Source organism: Myotis daubentonii, chromosome 7 (assembly GCF_963259705.1).
Source record: "Myotis daubentonii chromosome 7, mMyoDau2.1, whole genome shotgun sequence".
In the NCBI taxonomy this organism is placed as follows: Eukaryota; Metazoa; Chordata; class Mammalia; order Chiroptera; family Vespertilionidae; genus Myotis; species Myotis daubentonii.
In genome coordinates, this window is record NC_081846.1 from 8,301,372 (window position 1) to 8,320,681 (window position 19,310).

A 19,310-nucleotide genomic window follows, 5' to 3' on the forward strand; every position below is an offset into this window, starting at 1 on the left:
CCCTCTCATCATTGATGTTTCTCTCTCTCCCTCCCTCTCCCTTCCTCTCTGAAATCAATAAAAACACTTTTTTTTTTTTTTAGAAAAGACTCTGCACAAAATATTCTGCTGTTCCCTGTTTGAGAAAGATGCTCAATTTGACCATTCTCCTCCAACCCGTGTTTGGAGAATCACTTCAGGGAACACATTCTTCCCCACATCACGACAGACGAAAGGCACGCGGCGGAGGGGAGGGGAGGGGAGGATACCTTGGGCCTGGGCGGCGGAGCTGTGGGAGTAGCCCAGGGCCAGCAGCGCCGTCTCCACCAGCTGGCTGAAGAGCACGTCCTTCCGAACCAGCACGAACTCGGCGTGTTCTTCTCTGTTGTCATATTCGAGAGAGCCGTCCAACTGCTCCACCACGCAGAAGACGGGGATCATCAGCCCTGGGGGACACGGGCGAGAGCAAAACGCAAACATTACCCAGCGCGTCTCCGTCACCACGACGAGAAGGGAAGGGACAGTCGTAAAAGTCACTCATCTGTGATCCGTGATGGTTTAGATTAAACAAGCCTCTCGGTCAGATGGGCCTAATGGGAAAGCTGTGGGTCCCCCCGCCTTCATTACTCTCGGGCCGCGGCCGGACTGCCCTGGGCCAAGGGGGGAGGGCCTCCGACTCCAGTCATTAAATGGGGGCCGCACCAGACCATCAGCGGAGTCCTGCCGGCCCTGCGACCTGAGCTCCCCGGTGGCACAGAGGTGAGGTCCAGGCGACCTGCGGGCCCCTGGCTCCCTGGTGGCACAGAGGTGAGGTCCAGGCGACCTGCGGGCCCCTGGCACCCTACCCCTCCGAGTCTACGGTTTTATCATTAACTATCAGCCAGGAGGACTATTTTCAGGCCAGAGCTGCTCTGGTCGGGAAGTGCTGTAAATTACCCAGTAGGATGGTAGGTTCGACGTCAGGGCCTGTGCCATTGTGTGACTATGCACCGGAACGTCAAAAGGCGTGTAAGAGACGTTTCTCCTGTGTATTTTATGTTTCTAAATCCTGGTAAATAGGTCACCCATGAGCCTGAAATAGCCCGTCCATGAAGGTCCTAACTGACGGTGAGCTTAGGTCACGATACACATCGAAATAAAAAGACTTTGTCCTCTTTAAAATTATGATTTTTATCCGTCAGCACCCGTGACCACTGGAAGGGGACTGTCTCTTGTGTTTTCAGAGAAAAGAAGTAAACTCCCCCAAAGAATAAAGCAAATTAGTCTCATTGAAAATCTGTTGAAATCTGTTGTCACTGAAATATTTCTCTGCTTTGTATCAAAGTGTGAAAAGCTAAAAAATGCTTAATTTGCCAAAGATTTTTATAAACTGTTTTTTATTTAAAAAAAAAAAAAAGTTGTACAGGAGTTTAAATCTAAACATAGTCAAGGCATAAGAAGATCAAAGTTTCACCAACATACAAGTAATAAACATGGACTCTGTCCCATGCGACCTACACAAATGAGCGTGTTATGGACTAACAATCGGCTCTGGATCTTCTCTTCGTGCAAGAAAAATCGAAAGCTGTGAAGGCTGGTGGGCAGGCGGAGGGAGAGAGGGGGAGATGGAGGGTTAGTGTCGCTGTGAAGGCCCCTCACGCTGAAGGTGACACCTCTGGGCAGTGCCGAGCGGAGGGCGCCGGAGCTGCGTGCGAAGCCCCTCCCTGCGGCCGGACCCTGGCAGCCTGACTCACTGATCTGGACAGAGAGGGTGGCAGCAGACACTCCGCCAACGACCAGCTCACAGATTTTTGTTCTGAAGATAATACAAAGGCACAACTGGTTCCCAGGTGCTAATTATTATTATTAAAGATACTAAGTATTGGGTGTCATTATTAAGTGTAATCCTTATTAACAATAATAACACTCATTAGGAACTGTTATCATTAGAGATCGGGGTAATTGTTATTAAGCCGGCACAACACTCTAACAAGTCACACCATATCATCCCTGGACGACGACTGACTCAGTGTTCACTCTGGAGAACAGCAAAGCAGCAGTACTGCTTGGAGCGAATGCGCCATCGACGGGGCGGATTTATGGGAAACAAGAAATAAGGATGGAGCAGACTGACTGTTCTAGACAAAGAAGAGAATGCAGCCTGGCCACGGGGTGCCTTGCAAAAACACCTTTTTAAAGAAATGCTTATTTATTTATGCCCAGTGTATTCCCAAATGTAAGTAAGACATGTAATGAATAGTAAAAACTAGATGTCCTTCAAATTATCTCATTCATGTATCCAATTTGTATCCCCTGAACACCTACTGTGTGCCAGGTATCCCCAGTGGCACCAGGGATACAAGTGAGAGCAAGTCTGATTGGCTGCTGCCCTCAATGCTGTTGCAGGGGCTGTAAGATATTCTGAAGCAAGAATAACATTTTATAGGACCCACTCCTGAGAGGCCCTCCCGGCAGGGAACACCCCCCTTTCAGACCTTTTAGCTCTCACCTCTCTGTCTGAGGAAGCAGGTGGATTTCTATTTCTAAAGATTTCAGTGTACGCACACATGGGGCCATGTCGTCAGGGGAGCCATAAGCCTCCTCACCACTAATACCTGTGTGTACGTGAGCCTCGACGCTGACAGCCCATGTGCAGTTCCTAATGCCAACACCTGAGTGTCACGCACCTGGGAATCACAGATAAGACCTTCCCATGAATCCAGGGGCTCCTGGAGCTATTACGTATCCATTACTTAGGAACCATAAATCCTCCTCAAGTGTAGGGTCGACTGAGAAAACTTAAGACCCTATTATTTCTTAAAAATGATATGAATAGTTCAATGAGCTCACTATGAAATACAGCATGATAGCACAGGGGTCTACTCCATGTAGGGCCTTACATTTTGGAAGTGTCAACGACCGAAATCCTTCCTAAACATTTTAGTTCAGTGACTGAAGGAAGCAATTGCTATCGGACATGATAACCATAACCCCTCCCAGTCAGAGGGCAAACACCCATCCCTCACACGCATCACTTACTTTGTCAGAAAGAAAAAATAAAGGGATTTGAGGTAATTTGTAAAATAAAACAATATTAACCAGGAGAGGGTGATAATAAGCTTGTTCTGAAGCCCATATGTATGAGATCCCAAAGAAAACCATAAACAGGTTATATTTAATCCCTAGAAAAATGTACCTCTTCCCTAGGATTTCATCGTTCTAAACAGTTATGAATTTTTTACAGTGAAATGCAACCGTTACAAAAGAAGGGGATGACAGGAAAAACAGGCTCAATTTCTAGTGACAATGACAAGAGAGATGAAAAATAGTACAATTGAGGTCAATTGTGGGGAAGAAGAAAATTAACGTCCAGGTTCTTAAAGCCTTTCATAGCAACTCCGTGGGGGGGGGGGGGGGGTGAAGATGACAAAAGAATGTGGAGAAATATATTCCATAAAAAGGTATTTATCCGTTTGGTCCCCCCACTCTCTCCAGGCAAAATGAGAAAAAAAGAAAGAGAAGGAAAAAGTGGCAACAGATGAAAACATAGAGACTGTTTGGAAAGCACTTCAAAAAATAAATTAAGAATGGGAAAAATTAGTCCAACAGAAGAACAGCCATGTAGCACTAAGATGCTCTGACAACAAAACTGAGAAATAACCAAGAAGAAACAAGCCTCCCTTGCCCAGCCCTGCATCGAGCGCTCCTGGCCTTGTTTTTCTGACTGTGGCACAGACCCATTTCCAGAAGATCAAGTGGAGACCTTTGAGCCTTTGGATCGGAAGCCTCCCTAAGCCTTTTACAATCCTGGGAGGGGAGCCGGGAGTTTAATGCCAGGGACAGGCACAGAGCCACCGCCATTCGAAAAAATGACACCTGGTTCTGCCGAGTGGGCGAAATGGTGAACCTGTTGTCATAGAGGCAAGATAAGCATGAGCCTCTCTCTCTCGTAGAAAAACGCTTTCCCCACTCTCAGGAGTGGCCCTGCTCAAGGTGCCACTGTCATCGCGGCGTGACTTCTGAGGGGTGTGTAACTAGAAAGAGCCACCTGCGCTGGGCCGCCCGGCCATGGGCACAGAGGCCTGGGGGGAGGTGGTGGGAGATGGTGGTGGTGACTAAGCTCTGAGGCAGGAGGCAGGCGACCTGGAATCTCATCCTGGCACTGTCCCTCCGTCCCTGAGAGAATGACCTGGAATCATGTATTTGGCCTCAAATTCCGCTTAGCAAAATGCAAATGATAATGCCCGCATCCCAGAGCTGCTGTGAGGAGTGAACAATGCAGCCTCGTTAAATGGTCTGACAGCCCTCAAACGGTGGACGCTCTCTGCTTTTCTTTTTTCCAAAATCAGCACTCATACATTTTATGAAGAAAAAAAAAGAGAGCAGGAGAGAGACCAATAATTCTTTTTCAGGGTCCCATAGTCAATACTCAGGATACTTACTAAGAAGCATTTCTTCGTAATAAAAATATTACTGATAATCACTGAGTGGCCAGATTTTATAAGATGCAAATAATAACGGCCTAAAAGGTTCAATGTGCCTAATAGCCAAATGGTAACGGCGGTAACAGCACCTCTCCAACAGCAGCCGCTGGCCACGTGTGGCTGCCGAGCTCCTGCACTGTGGCTCGTCCTGAACGGAGGTGCGCGGTAAGTATGAAACACACACTCAATTTCAATGATTTCGTAGCAAAAGCTAAATACACCACGAATAATCAAAATTAACTGAAATAGAAATAATATTCTGAGTAAAACATCATTAAATTATTTGCACTTGTTTCTTTAACTTTTTTTAAAAAAAAAGCTACTAGAGCCTGGCCAGCGTGGCTCAGTGTTTGAGCTGCAATCTATGAGCCAGAAGGTCACGGTTCGATTCCCGGTCAGGACACATGCCTGGGTGGTGGGCTCGATTCCCACTGTGGGGTGTCCAGGAGGCAGCCGATCTACGATTCTCTCTCATCATCGATGTTTCCATCTCTCTCTCCCTCTCCCTTCCTCTCTGAAATCCATAAAAATGTATTAAAAATAAGTAAGTAAAGCTACTAGAATATTTAAAGTTACATGTGTGTCTCATATTTGTTTTCTATCAGACAGAGCAGCTCTGAGCGACCTGCCGAACACCAGCACATACAATGGCTTTCTGACACACGGTACATTCATGAGAAGCAGTAACTAGGAAACTGAACGACTGCCATGAGCATTTCTGAATGCTCCTCCGTCATCATGCCTCTGTGTTCCAGGTCGTAGGAACCTGAGGGCAGGTGTCCTGTCAGTGAAATGCCATAATCGAGCATGATGTCTTCTCCGTATCAGCAAGCAAACTGTAGGCTATGGTATTCCTAACTCTATTAATCCAGCTTCTTTAATCAGAAAAAGGCTTTTTTCCCCTTCCTTCATTTTAAAGAACAACGACAGCGTTCCAGAAACACCACAGCACTGCCACGAAAGGGCCTGAGGAGCAAGCATCCTGCAGCGCTCACTGTGAAAGATGCAGGGTCCAGCAGACGAAGGGTTCCACGCCTTCCACGCCAGTTAGGGTACAAAACCACCGCTCCTCGCATAGCAGCTCCTAACTCATCAAGCACTCTATCATATTCCCTCCCCACATTTACCCCGAGAGAGGGTTCATCTTAATCTCCTTTAGTAAATGAGGCAGCTAAAACGGTGAGAAACTGCCCGGCTAGTGTGGCCCAGTGGTTGAGTGTCAACCTCCTATGAACCAGGAGGTCACAGTTAGATTCCCGGTCAGGGCACATGCAGGGGTTGTGGGCTCGATCCTCAGTAGGGGGCCAATCACTGATTCTCTCCTCATCACTGATGTTTCTCTCTTTCTCTCCCTCTCCCTCTTTGAAATGAGAAACTAAATAACATGCCCAAAGAAACCCAAGGAGGCAAAAGAAGAGCAGTTCAGGTTAGCCTCCTCCAAACCCCAAGCATTCTGCTTTCTTGGGGGTCAAAAACAACACTCCCAAACCCACACCCACAGAAAGCTACAGGCGTGGCCTTTCAGGAGAGGACCCTTCACCACTTGCTGTGTCCAGGGGGCGACCTGCGTTGCTTGTAAGTGAATTCACCGTAGGTCCTACCGCAGGTCAGGCACTGTGCTGGGCGTAGAGGAGGAACCAAACACGGTCGCCAACCTTCAGACCCTCACAGACAAAGAAAGGCTCCAATCAAGGGCCACACTCTGATGTGGGTGAGCATGGTCTCCAGCCTCCTGCCCAGCCCCTTAGGTCCTGGGTCCATCCGCAGGCTTGGACCTGCCGCCGGCATGACAGGAGCTGGTCTGAGATGACAGGAGGCTAGCCCTTCTCCTCCCCTTTCCAAGGGCTCCTGCCACCACCTGTTCGAAGAAGGCAGGCAACAACGGGTCCCGCCCCTTCCGCATGGCTGCCAGGATATCTGGTTCTATCACCTGAGAAGGTCCCAGGGCTAAGTGAGGATTGCAAAGGCTTCAGGGTGGAGCTTCCCATGCCTGCTTTTTGCACAAAACTGAACCCGGAGAAAAGCACCCCACTCAGCAACCCCCACCATCAATAAATCACAGAACCCCTGAAACACCAGCCAATTCCACCAAGTAAATCGCATGTGTCGCACAGGGTCTTCCAGGGACTGGCGGAGGAGCGAGTGAGGGTGGCAGCTATCATTTCTTACTGCAAATTTACTGGGAAAACAAAACAACCACTTACTTTCTATATAACCTCTCTCTCTCTCTCTCTCTCTCTCTCTCTCTCTCTCACACACACACACACACACACACACACACACGATCATATTCACACAGTCAAGAGAAATAACTTGCCAATATTAACCTCTACACACTTCCTTCCAACAATGAAAGCAAGTTTGAGCACCAAGAATTGCAACCAAAGACAGAAAGAGAGAATACAGTTGGTGTCCCTCACCTCCCCCCTGGGGTCCCAGCCAACATTTCCAAATGGATCCAATGGATCTGTCCTCTCCCAGGCACCCGACCTCCGGAGCCAGGGCAGCCAGAGGCGCCACAGTCCATGGTTCCCCCAGGGGCTGAGCTCAAAAGTTCCAGAGACAAAAAATGCTGAACCTCACTGTCTGGCCCGAGTCAGGCCTTAATCTCCTTAGCTATATCGCCATTGTAAAAGAATCACAGTGCATCCCACGTTAGCCACCGATGGAAAGGATTTCAGGTCATGAAATAAAGACATGCTATAGCCAGTCTTGGGATGGGGGAGAGCAACCACTTTAGGGGACAAGGGAGCCACCCACAGGCGGACCAGGCGTCCACTTGCCAAGGTTCCTCTGCATCCTCTGCTTGGGAACTACGGATTCAACGGAGGATGCGTTCACTTGCTTGTGCTGTGGTCTTATTTTTCACCCTGACTGAGGAGGGAGCAGCAGCCGAGGCAGAGGTGGGACAGCTCAAGGCCTGGGTGGTTCCCAGGTGGAGCAACAGGCCATCCTACGATGATGGAGAAGGAGCTTTCTGCCTAACGATCCCTCGAAGGGACAAGAGGAGCTGGATGTGCAGAAATTAGACTTCCTGCTCCTCCACACCCCGGTGGCTCGTATCTCAAGAGCAGGCCTCCAACCAGAGCTTCAACAAGAAGGCTCCTTGGTGGTGTTGGGTGGGGGGGCAGAGGGGATGTGATCAAGGAATATTTTTCTCTCAGAGTTCCCTCTACCGACACCAGAAGCTGCCTTTCAGACCCCAAGGTGGACCCTAACTTTGGAAGATGAGAACAAAAACAGACTGAGGATTGGGGTTGGCGGGTGAAGTCTGGTCCTCTTCTCACTTGTTACCCTGAAGTCTCAAACTGGGGTAAGGGTGGCAGAGAAGGAAGATGGATTTGGGGTTCCAGAACCAGGACTCCAGGCCCATTCGGGCTGAGATCACCATTCCGCCCGAAGCCAGCTCTGAAGGCTGAGGGTCAGCCCCAGGCCTGGCCATCCTCTCCGTGGTGGCAGGATCCCGGGGGCCTGGCAATCTGCAAAATGGGATTCCACAGGCGCACAGGAGGCACAGCGTGTACCTGGGCCACCCCTGGGAGCTGGGCAGTAGCAAGCCTGACCCAAGGCACTAAGTCCCTGATGACGGACATGCCCGGTTAGCCAATGACAGGGCCGCCTCCCCTCCTCCAACATGGCTGGACTCAGATAAGTCTCCTTCAGTCCCCCTCTCCCCGCACCCCTGAGCCGACCTACAGCAGGCCCACAGTAAATGCTGGCTCCGTAACCCAAGGCTCATCCAGGGGGACATGCATCGCATCATTCATCGGTGGTGCCGGCGCTGTCTGTTCCCTGGAATCCCCAGCGGCTGAGCTTGCCCACATCACATCAGCCCGGCAGCACTGCATCGAGCAGCAACGGACAGGAAATGTCCCAGAAATGGCCGCACAGTGGGCTCAGGAGCTCGCCCCACGTTCCCGGGGGAAGCACACAGACAGCGCACTGGTGATGGAACCTGTTGGCTTATCCATCGCCCGGAAGGCCAGGCGGCAGTCACTGCTGTGAGACTCCAGCGCCCAGCAGCTCTGTACCCGGTGCCTGTACACACGTGGGACCCGGGGGGCTAACCTGCAGTCCCACCCAAGACTGACTTGGAAGGACAGCAGCATCTATTCTAAGTTTAATAACCAGAGAGAGAGACAAAATGTTTACTGATCCCAGATTTTTTTTTTTTTAAAAAAAATGTTTTTAAGGAAAAAAGTAGAATATGCAAGTTTGCGCTTCACAGAAGGGTTCACACATGTGGCATACTGTTTCGCTAAATGTTGGGGGTTCCTTTCACAGTGGGTTACAGAAGCAGATGTTAATAAGTGTCAAGACTCAATGGATCGGTAAGCGGACTGTACCCTAATTCATCAACCTCAGGGTTCTGTCCTCTGACCTCCATGAAGTAGAATTTTACCCTGGAGCTTTCTCAGAGGATAATTTTTTTTATTAAATAGTATTTAAGTGAAGATGCATTTGCTACTCGCCTCGTTCTCATTATCCTCTCTGGAAAGCAATTTGCAAATCAGAGTCCCGTAAGTCAAAAAGGAGTCGATAAAATTGTCTTTATGCAATCATTTGCTTCATCACCTCAGGTTCTGAACTCCACCTAAATGTTATTTTATTTCATTTAACAATTAAAAGGAAAAACCCTTGATTAGCTTCTCGAGTGTGGTGTTAAGGAAAGGCTGGCTGCGCTGAGGTTCTGCAGCCAGGAATTAATAAAGGAACCAAGCACTCACTGCCAATAAGTCAAGACTACCCAGGTTCCTAGTGGGGATGGTTCATAGCACAAGCGTGTTTTCTTTGGGGAGGTTAACTCACCAAAATTATTAAAAATTGAGCTCAAACACTGGTGCAAAGTCCCAAAGGAAATCATACGAGAGTGGAGAGATTTTTTTTTTTTTATCAAATAAAACCCTGAAAAGGTAAAGTTTTTATCATGAAAAATAAAAGGATTTCTCCTTTACAAAAGGAAATCTTACTGGCTGTGCTTAGGGTTCAAACAGAAAAACAGGCCGGGGTATTTAACAGATGTCAATTTCATCCCTGGGAGCGGAATGCAGATTGCACAACGCTGAGCTGAGCGCTGCAGGCAGGCCACCCTTCCCCAGCCACCAGAAGCCACTCTCCCCGGAGCCCATCACCTATGCCTCCACCGAGATGCAACAGCAGCCAGAGCCCCTGAACGGGCTGACACCCGAAGGAGAAAAAGAGAAGAGAGCAAGAAAGTGAGGAGCAGGGTGTCCTGCAGTTCCCTCAGGGCACGCGGGACCTCGGATGGCAACATGGAGGATATTACTGTTGTGACTGAGATGAAGTTAATAAAGCCGCTCACAGGCTGGGGAAACTCGGGTGCCCACCGATGGACTCCAAGATACTTTAGTAAATGTGTACCTGTGTAATCTGTAGCAATTACTTAACTAAGAAAAACAGAGCAGAGAAAGTGAGTGTATTCCTTTTTTCATTTGAAGACACCCACTTTACGTCTATAGTTTCCAAAAGGAAATACTAAATTTAGTATTAAAATAACCCAAGAAACCTCTTAAGCCACTGCATATAAATCCAGTGAGAATCTTATATTCATCCCTGATACTATCCAAAGGGAACCACCCAGCCACAGGAGTGCTAGTCCACGTTTAACTCTCTTTGAGAAGTGTCACCAAAGCCCAGTGACCTGTCTCCTGAAAAAAAAAAAAAATTTTTAAATCTAAATATTAAGAAAAAAATAAGTTTCGACCTTCCTTAAAGAAAAAAAGAAAAAAGGCCTGGAAAAGCACCCCCATCATTTCAAATTGTGGGTAATCCCAGATATAATGCATCTCAATTTGAAAAAGATATCACTCCCCGCAGATCCCCTGGATTCATACATTCTTTTCTATAATAATTTCTGAGCCACAAAACGAAGCCTATGAGTGTCATTTCTCCCCTTCCCCCCAAAGGCAACAGTTTCAGAATAGATCTAATCTCCCAAGCTCCACACAAAATAGCAGAGAGACAGGTCAAAGCCTCCTTTCCAGCCCTGCATTAAAGGAGGCGGAGGTGCCTGTGTGGGTATAACCTGGGGCTTGGGTGTGAACTAAGGACTGACTGGTGTGGCACAAGCCTCCCTCTCATGTCCCGGTGAGAGGGGCTATTCTATCTCAGCACCATCTCAGCCCAGATCCCCATAAAGATGGTAAAAGCAACTACGCCTAACAGTTTCCAGGCATATACGTTCATGTCTTTAGTTTGGTAACAGAAGTAGGATCACAAACGGATATGTTTTCAAAGAGCGAGCCTGTGTGTATTGTATATACGAGAGGCGGCCTGCGAGCCAGACAGCCTGGAGGGGTCCTAGGGCAGGAAAGAGGGCGCATCTCAGGGGCGCTCCTTGCTCAGAAAGAACCGTCGCCCTCAGACGCGCTTCCCAGCTCTACATCCATCTCCCATATAATTATGTTTGACAGAATATAAGCTCTTGGCAGTGAACTTGTTTACAATAAATGCTTCGTTTGGGTACATGGGCCGTATTTCAGTCTTATAAATATCAAACACAACCTTACAACAGCCCCATTATGAAGCTGAGAATTATTCTGCTATAAATCCTTTTATTGGGGGGCCAAGGGGAATTACTTTGCAGCTTGTATTCCACTAACCCTTGGAACAGTGTGAGAAGAGGTGCATTTACACTCTGGCCCTGTGCTAATTGGGCTTCTGTGGGTTTCCACGGGAGAACGCACCGTATCCACCCTGAGCGCGCAGGTGGGTCCCCAGACAGTCGGGCCACGACAGCAAGAAAAAAAAAAAAAAAAAATACACGTGCAGCAGAATGGCTCTTCCTGGAGTCGCAGCGTTTGCCTGCAGTTCTTTCTCCTCCTGGAACTCCCTGGGGAACTAATGGCCATTTGTGACGGATTGGCAGGCTTTCAGTGGTGAGCTCCAGTTTAGGGAGATTTATAAGTTAGCCGTAAAAATGTGCTTAAGGCTCAAACTGACGATATGAACGGGCCTGTAAATAGAGTCAGTTTCTCTCAATGTTACCTGGCGATTCATTTGAAAAGAAAAAAGAAACCAGGATCGCCTTATTTACCCGTCAAGTACATTTACTTGGGTCTTAAATGTGTAATAACTTCCCCTTCAGAGAACAATTTGCTCCTCTCATACGTCCTCAGTAACAGTAAAGGGGGTTTAGTCTTCTAAGACCATATCTGCCAAACCTATAGGGCAAAACCTGGTCTGAATGGAGCGTTGTCAGCTGAAAGCGGGCAAAGCTTGGGGCGGGGGGGGGGGGGGGGGTACCCACGCTTAGCCCCATCCTCCGTGGACGCCTTTCTCCAGGAACGTACCCCTCACCAGCATACCCAACACTTTCTGGTTATCAAGTGATGGTAATTTATCACTGCTGGGCTTCTGCACTGGTTTCTTAATTTCACAATGACCTTGTCATCAGATTACTATAGTAATTTAACTTTAACATAACACTGACATCTAGAAAAGATCATCTTAAGAATCCTAATGTAAGTATGTTTTCCAAAATAACTAATACTGGGAAATAGTCACTTTATTACTTAAAAGTGAGATTCCAACTCCTTTCCTTCCAGTCAGCGTTATAATTCCAGTTGATGTAAACTAATTTTGTATGTCTCCCAGCTTCTAATGAAGAAAACAAGCAACTGATTTATAAGTTTCAAGGGTCATGAAATATAATGTTATAAAAAAATTTTACCACATGACTTTAGTATATGAGACAGAGAGAGAGAGAGAGAGGAAAAATATTTTCATTGCATTATCAGCCTCACCGATCTCTCTTGTTCATATCAAAAACACTAGTTTGCAATGTGAACTAATGGAAAATTGTTAAATTCACCTAAAATAATCACTCCCTCTTTTGAACTAAATAAGCCCTTTTAAAACCTTTGACTATTTAGCTGCTATTTACTTGGAGGAGGGGAGACATGGAGAAGGTGACTGTATGAAAAAAAAAAATACTTTTTTTTTATTGTAGAACAAAAATTCCCTCCAAGGCAAGAAGACACGATGCCAAGTTCCACCCAGAATTAATGTTTAGGTTTAAATTGTAAGGTCCAGAAAAAACAGAACCACTAAAAGACCCTTAAAGCTCATGGCATTCGTCAACGCTGTTAGGTTATGTAAATGTTAAAACTGAAAAAAACCCTTTGCGGACAAAAGTTTTTAATGAAAGCACTATTAACTAGGCTCTCGGAACTGCATGTTTTAAGCCTTTTGAGCAGTTCCACTGGGAGGCGGACGGTGCTCGGGACCCCGCCGGGAAGGGCTCACTGCCTATCTCATCCCTTTCCTCCTGCCACGCTCAGAAAGCTTTGTAAATACAGACCCCGAGACAACTCTTCCCACAGAGCACAGCCCGCTTCTCCAATAACTGTCCACAGACTCCAACCCAGGGCTCCTGCTGCCTGGATCGCCAGCATTAGCTGCGGTTTCAGTAACTCCACAACCAGCAGAGGTGAACTCCACTGTCTGGGCTCACCACTGTCACCCGCAAGCTGCGGCCGCTCAGTGTCTATGGACAGAGTCAGACACACAGCCTCGAGGGAAAGGGCACCGGCCACTGGTGCTGGCTGGGGCCGCAGGGCCGCCTCCACGTTGCTGAAAGCTCCCCTCCCACTCGGGCAAGGAGGCCGGAGGCTCAGCGACGTGGAGGATCCTGGGTTCACCGGTCCCGGTCCCGGTGATGCAGATGGAAGCCAGAGGCCCTGCATCTCTGGTGAGAGTCTGTGTACCTGAGTGTCAGGGGATAGTGCACGTGGAAACTCGGGGTCCCCCACAGCCCCTAGTGTGCCAAGAAGTAATAAGGGTGCTCATTATTCGCCTTCACTCTCTCCCTCCCCGTCAGCCTGGTTATGGCGTCCAGAGGAGGAGCAACAGGCCCAGGGACCACACCTCCCCTTTCCCGGGCAGGGCTCTATAACAAGAGGGACAGTCATTACTTCTAACTTCCATTGACAAAGGTTAAAAAAAAAAAGAGGAGACAGTTACACCTCAGGCAGAATATAAGAAAATGCGATGTATATGAAAACAAAAATCAATGAGCACTGTGTATATATAGATAATGATTGATTTCAGAGAGGAAGGGAGAGTGAAAGAGAACAGAAACATCAATGATGAGAGAGAATCATCAACTGGCTGCCTCCTGCACGCCCCACACTGGGGACCGAGCCTGCAGGCTGGGCCTGTGCCCTGACCGGGAATCGAACCGTGACCTCCTGGTCCATAGGCTGGCAATCAAGGAGCGCTTTTAATATCTCCCAAGCAACCGCCTCCCCCGGGCTCCCTCCTCTCCCAACTTCCCAGGGAGGAGCAAGAACCAAGGGGTCCTCCCCCAGACAGCTTTTAGGGCAAAAGCCCAGCGAAGTCCGTGGGAGGCACTCTGGTTATTCTGCATCTTCCTCAGGACTCGGGATGTGTACACTGTGTGACAGGTCCACCTCATTCTTCTTAATGATGTTTTTATTATTCTTTCACTCAATTAAAACAGAAATGGATATTGCATCTTCCCACTGTATAATTGTTATTGTAATCTGTTTTCGATCACTGCTCGGGAAATGGGTCCAAAACAACATAAACTCTCCCCTGCCTCGCAAGGCAAGTCATTTTCTTTTACTACGACACTTACAGAGGCATTTATCATGCTGCTCTCTTAGCTTCTTTGGATGATGACAAAGAAAAGTTCTTGCTCTGTGAACCCCGCCCCCCCAAAAAAATATTTTGAAAACATGGCTATTTAAAGAATTTTGAGATGAATGCCTTTCCCTACGAAGCTAGCAATTTTGCCTTCCCTTCCATGTGTAAATAATTGGAACACATGCAATAAAAGTATCCAATTTTAATATGGGAAAGAAGGAAATTTGAAAATCAATCTTATTCGGTTATATTTAAAAAAACAACAACACACATACCCTGATACCCTTACTTTCCAACCAAATACAAAGACAACTTGCAGACATTTTTAAAAGAAAGAAAAAGAGGTATCTGTGCTCAATATAATGAAATTCAAACTGTTTCTATAGAAAATAGACATCCCCTCTTTGGAAAACACTTGCTTTAACCAGAGTCTCTGTCACTACTTCTCACACCTGTGCAAACCTTCCGCAAAACCAAGGGAGCCACTGAGCGCTGTGCACGCTTCAGTCACCGCGCCACCCTCCGTGGACGCCCCACGGGCTGGTGGGAAATGCACATTTTTAATAAATGGCAGTGCTTCCCCTTCACTTTTTGATCTTGGTTGTCATGTCGGGCTACCGTTCACTAACCCACTGTGCTAAGACAGTTCTCCATTCCGAAGATAAGGCAACGTGTTACGGGCAGAACCAAATTTGCCTGACACACCAGCAACTAGTAATAATATCGGAAGCAACTGTACTTGAAATTCAGTACTTCCCGCAGTTGTCTTATCCTACGGTGTCAGAACCACACGGAAAGCTTATTCTTACTACAGGATAGGACTGGCATATTTTGTGGAAAACTTTATTTCAAGGTTCAAATTCTTGAATTTCTATTCATGCTTTTTTCTTTAAGTATTTGTCACACTAGTAATGATTACGCTCACTGGTTTATACGTGTACACATCACTTACAAAATGGAAAAAATAAATGCCATAAACCCAACTGGCTTAGTATGTCTAAGGCACAATTTACTCCACATACAGTCATTTTTACCTAGAATTTTTTAAAAATCTGGAATAAGAAGAACTTTGCAAATGAGGAGCAAAGGACATCAGTTATCGAAGACCGTTTCTGATGCAGCCTTCCCCTGCCACTTCGCTACGGTGGTTCTGTCACCGTTTTTAAGTGCCTCGCTATTAAACAGCAAAACAGCTCAGTTACTTCAAAACAAAACAAGAACCCTATAGAGCTCCGTGATTTTGAAAACCCCACCATGGAACATTTTTACGTAAACACCGTGCGGCATGAAGTGCCATGGGGCTTGTTTCATGTAAAAGAAGAAAATAAATGTGTGGCTGATCACTGACAGTAAGGGCAGCGACCTGCCTTCAGAAACGGCACAGTGTGGAGGCTGGCCGGCCTTTGGGGGGTTCTGTAAGTCCTCACCTGGCTTTCGTTTTAACTCAGACCGCAGGGCCCTCCCCTTTGACTTGAAATATCTATCACTTTGCCTGTAAGCAGTAGGGTGATGAATCTTTTGTATATAAAAACCCCACTTTTAGCACATAGACGATTTTCAAGCCTCCATTGCACTTTTAAGATCAAGGGCATGCACAGCTCTCCTTCCTGGCGCCCTGAATTAATGCTGAAGAGCAGTGGGGACTGGAAGTGAGAAAGGCTCCACACAGTCCAAGCCAGCAGGGGGAAATCACTTATTTCCAAGCTGCTCTAAGGAGAAGAATGAAAACTAAAAGACAAACTCTCTTCTTCATTTTTTTCCAGCTAGGCTTAAAGGTCTCCTACTTGAAACCATTTTTCAGTTTTCCTTCTCTCTCTCTCTCTCTCTCTCTCTCTCTCTCTCTCTCTCTCTCTCTCTCTCAAAAAATAACGAGTTAAAATGTATGGGTTAGATCCAACATTTCACTGCTGTTCTTATTCTTGGGGAGCTGGGGGAGGAGGAACTTGCTGCCAAAGCTTCTGAAAAGAGAGTTTTGCTGCTAATTTTCCGTTCACAAAAATCTAAATTTCCCTGATGCATCTCACACAACTCATGGAATAATACGAAACAGTATTATATCACTGCAAATTGAGACATTTTTATCAAAATAAAGAGTGACGATGCCAGCATTTCATTTGTCATTTCCCACTTGTCACTTTTCACTGACAAACTGTTACACATACAACTTTTGTCAAATGCTTCATCTTTAAATGTGTTCCAAAATGCCTTTGTATCTTAGCATTCATGTAAGGAAGAGAGTAAAAACTACTATGTTATCATACATTAGTTATATAGGTTTTAAAAAAAGACTACTTATTAAGTAAAAGAATATAAAGGACTTCTTATTTATTTACATGCTATGTAGGATAAAGTTTAAATTTCCCGAAATATAACAAACTGTGCGCATGTTGTATGCACCCAAATGTGAGATTATTAGCTATAAGAAACTTTTTTAATAGTGAGAAAATGGGCCAGTTTCATCTCAACAGAAACCCAAAATCTCTAAAAAGACCAAAGAAAATACTACAATTTGAAATTCACCTAGCCCGAGTAATCTAATGTCTTTCTGATATATACACATAAACTGTTCCTACACTGAATTCTTTAAAAGGAGAAGAAAGAAAAAAAAAGAAAGAAAGAAGAAAAGGGAGAAGAAGGGTTTTTAATTGTCAAAGTGTAACCACCAAACCTGACTGTTTACCAGATATACCAAAAAATGACCAACTAATTACCTAGAATATAACTGATTTCCATATTCTTAAGATAACTCATCCATATTCTTAAAGAGCTAATATAATAAATGATGATCAGTCTGTTTCCTTCCCCACAGATATAGTCAAAAAAACAAAGAAGACTTAGCCCAGGACTCCTAGGTGTAGAGACTGATTTGGTCACATCCCTGGGGAAGGGTGATGCTGCTTGCCTTCTATGAGGGTTAAAGAACAGAACGCCTCCAGGCCTCTGTACAGTCCCAACACACACACACACACACCACACGCACACACACACACGCACGCACGCACACGCACGCACGCACACATTTCCCTGCAGATGATTTGAATATAGACTGGTCAGTGGGTTTCTGCGGATGGAACATAGAGCTTCCAAAATTACTTGAAACATCATATTATGCTCAGGACTTTGAGGGGCGGATACCCTATGTTCTGTTTAATGTGTATGTTCCACGGCATAGATTTTTTTTTAACCAAGTATATCTTTATTTTAATAACAGGCCACGGACTAAAAACACTTTCGAGAAGGGCTATTTTTCTACCTCAGCAAAACTACAGAGGACACGCTCGGTGGCTGGATGACCCCAACACCTAAGTTCATTCTATTTAAAAGACATAAAACCCTTAAAAAAAAAAAAAAAGTGGAGTGGGAGAGGGAAAGACCATCTTTTCTCTTTGGAAGCCATGAGTCCTCCCTACAAGCACACTGGTATCTATCCTTGGTTAAAACGAATGTAACGTTTGCTCTATTTTTCCCATGTTGACAATATGTTTCTCCGTTTCTAATGTATTTAATGCATTTCAATCCGTCAATATCTATACCCTTTCATATCTGCACTCCCTTCAAACAGGAAGGTGCCTCTCTACCACTGCTAATATGCTGACTGCTCCCAACCTGGGCTGCGTGTCTCTTACTTCCCATGGAAAAGGGAATGGTCCCCATGTAGACAATTAGACCATGTTCAGCTCTCGGTGTGGCCCTGCCCAACAACACTGATCGCATTTGCTCTCCCATGTGAAGGTGAATAATCACTTTTTGTCTCCTTTGCAACAAGACAGTTATATTCTTGACAGGGCTGCCTGACAGCAAGAAGAGTAGGTCTACTTCCGGCCAACTAGTCCTCAGATAGCTTCAACACATGATTCTTTAGCAAAATGAAATTATACTATAAACGAATTCTCTTCCCCTGCCCCCCCCCCCACAAAAGCAAATATCTCTAAAAGATATTCCCAGTGCTTAAACACTTCCCCCTAAAATCTAGAACACTGAACCCCAAAGAAAGCATCAGAAGTCACAGGAACATGAAAAAATCTCAAAAAGATGTCTGATGTTCCATGCCTCCTATCAGCAAATACACCATCTGGTCGACTCCAGCACGGTTCATTCAGTTTAAATAAAGCTGTCTGGAAGTTCTTCCTGAATCCAAACAGTAAAAAATGAAACTGCTTCTGTGGACAATGAATGAAGCGCCGTCAATTAGTGCTACTCCCGCCCGGCGGGCCAGTGGCTCTCCGGCCAGGAGGAGAGAGCGCCCGGCTGGCCTGGGCACTAGGTGGGCATCACTTTCGGTTTATGCTGCAGGCTGCGTGGCTGAAGGGTTACATGTAGCAGAGCACTGCAGGTACTTATGCTAATGGTGGTAGAAAGGATCACCTGATTCTTATTTTTGTCATCTTTTAAATAACCTTTGCTTTTCCTAAATCTTCCAATAGATCTGTAAGTTTTAATCACCAATTTTACAAATATAAATTTCCCCACCATTAATCATCCTTTTTCAGAATCCTTATGGAGTGAATTACTAGCTGACAAGGAACGCCAATTCGGGTAAGTGAATGTTACCCAGCAGGGACATAAAGCTGTCAACACCACGGTGCTCTTGCCTGCTCTAAACTCTCTCCCGGCCTTCATATGTTTTTTAAAGAGATATTAGCCTGTTTTTTTCCTTCCTGAGGACCTTCGATAAAAGCTGACTGTCATACACATCTGAGCACGTATATTTTACTACATACGTGCTTTAAAACACCGCTCAGATAAGAGCAAAAACACCCTAGAAAGTGTTGAAAAGACAAAGTAAAACTGACCCCTTTCTTATAGTCTTCTGAAGCTAACCACATTGTAAACAATGCACGAACTTAAAGTCCTCTATTAAAACTGTGAGAGTGTATCTACCACCTCAACTAGTGAAAAGCCAGACACTAAAATAAAGCAAACACCCCCCCCCTCAAAAAGTAGAATAACAAAAAAATAAAAAAAATTTTACTGTCGCAACCAATGCACTCAGAAACATTTATCCACTCACTGTTTATCAAAGCAGTAAGATAAACTGCCATTTTATCAATGAACAATTAACAATAATTAACAATTAACAATAATTTCTGCTATTTTTAGGGGGGAGCTCCCCCTAACATCACTAAAGATTAACAAATACAACCTCCCAAACTGAGCTCTATTTTTAAAACATATTATTATAGTCATTATTATAGCAACCTTTTCAACATCTACAAGACTGCACTATACCTGAAAATT

General features: G+C 45.8%; 1 protein-coding gene across 10 annotated transcripts in view; it reads right to left on the reverse strand.

Annotated features, from left to right (window-relative positions):
* Positions 1-19,310, reverse strand: part of SATB2 (SATB homeobox 2) — a 184,478-nt gene that overhangs the window by 153,929 nt on the left and 11,239 nt on the right. For all 10 annotated transcript variants that reach the window (XM_059702663.1, XM_059702661.1, XM_059702662.1 and 7 more), the window contains one exon: positions 249-425. In XM_059702663.1, the coding sequence (XP_059558646.1) occupies positions 249-425 (177 nt within the window). The remainder of the gene's footprint in view (positions 1-248; positions 426-19,310) is intronic.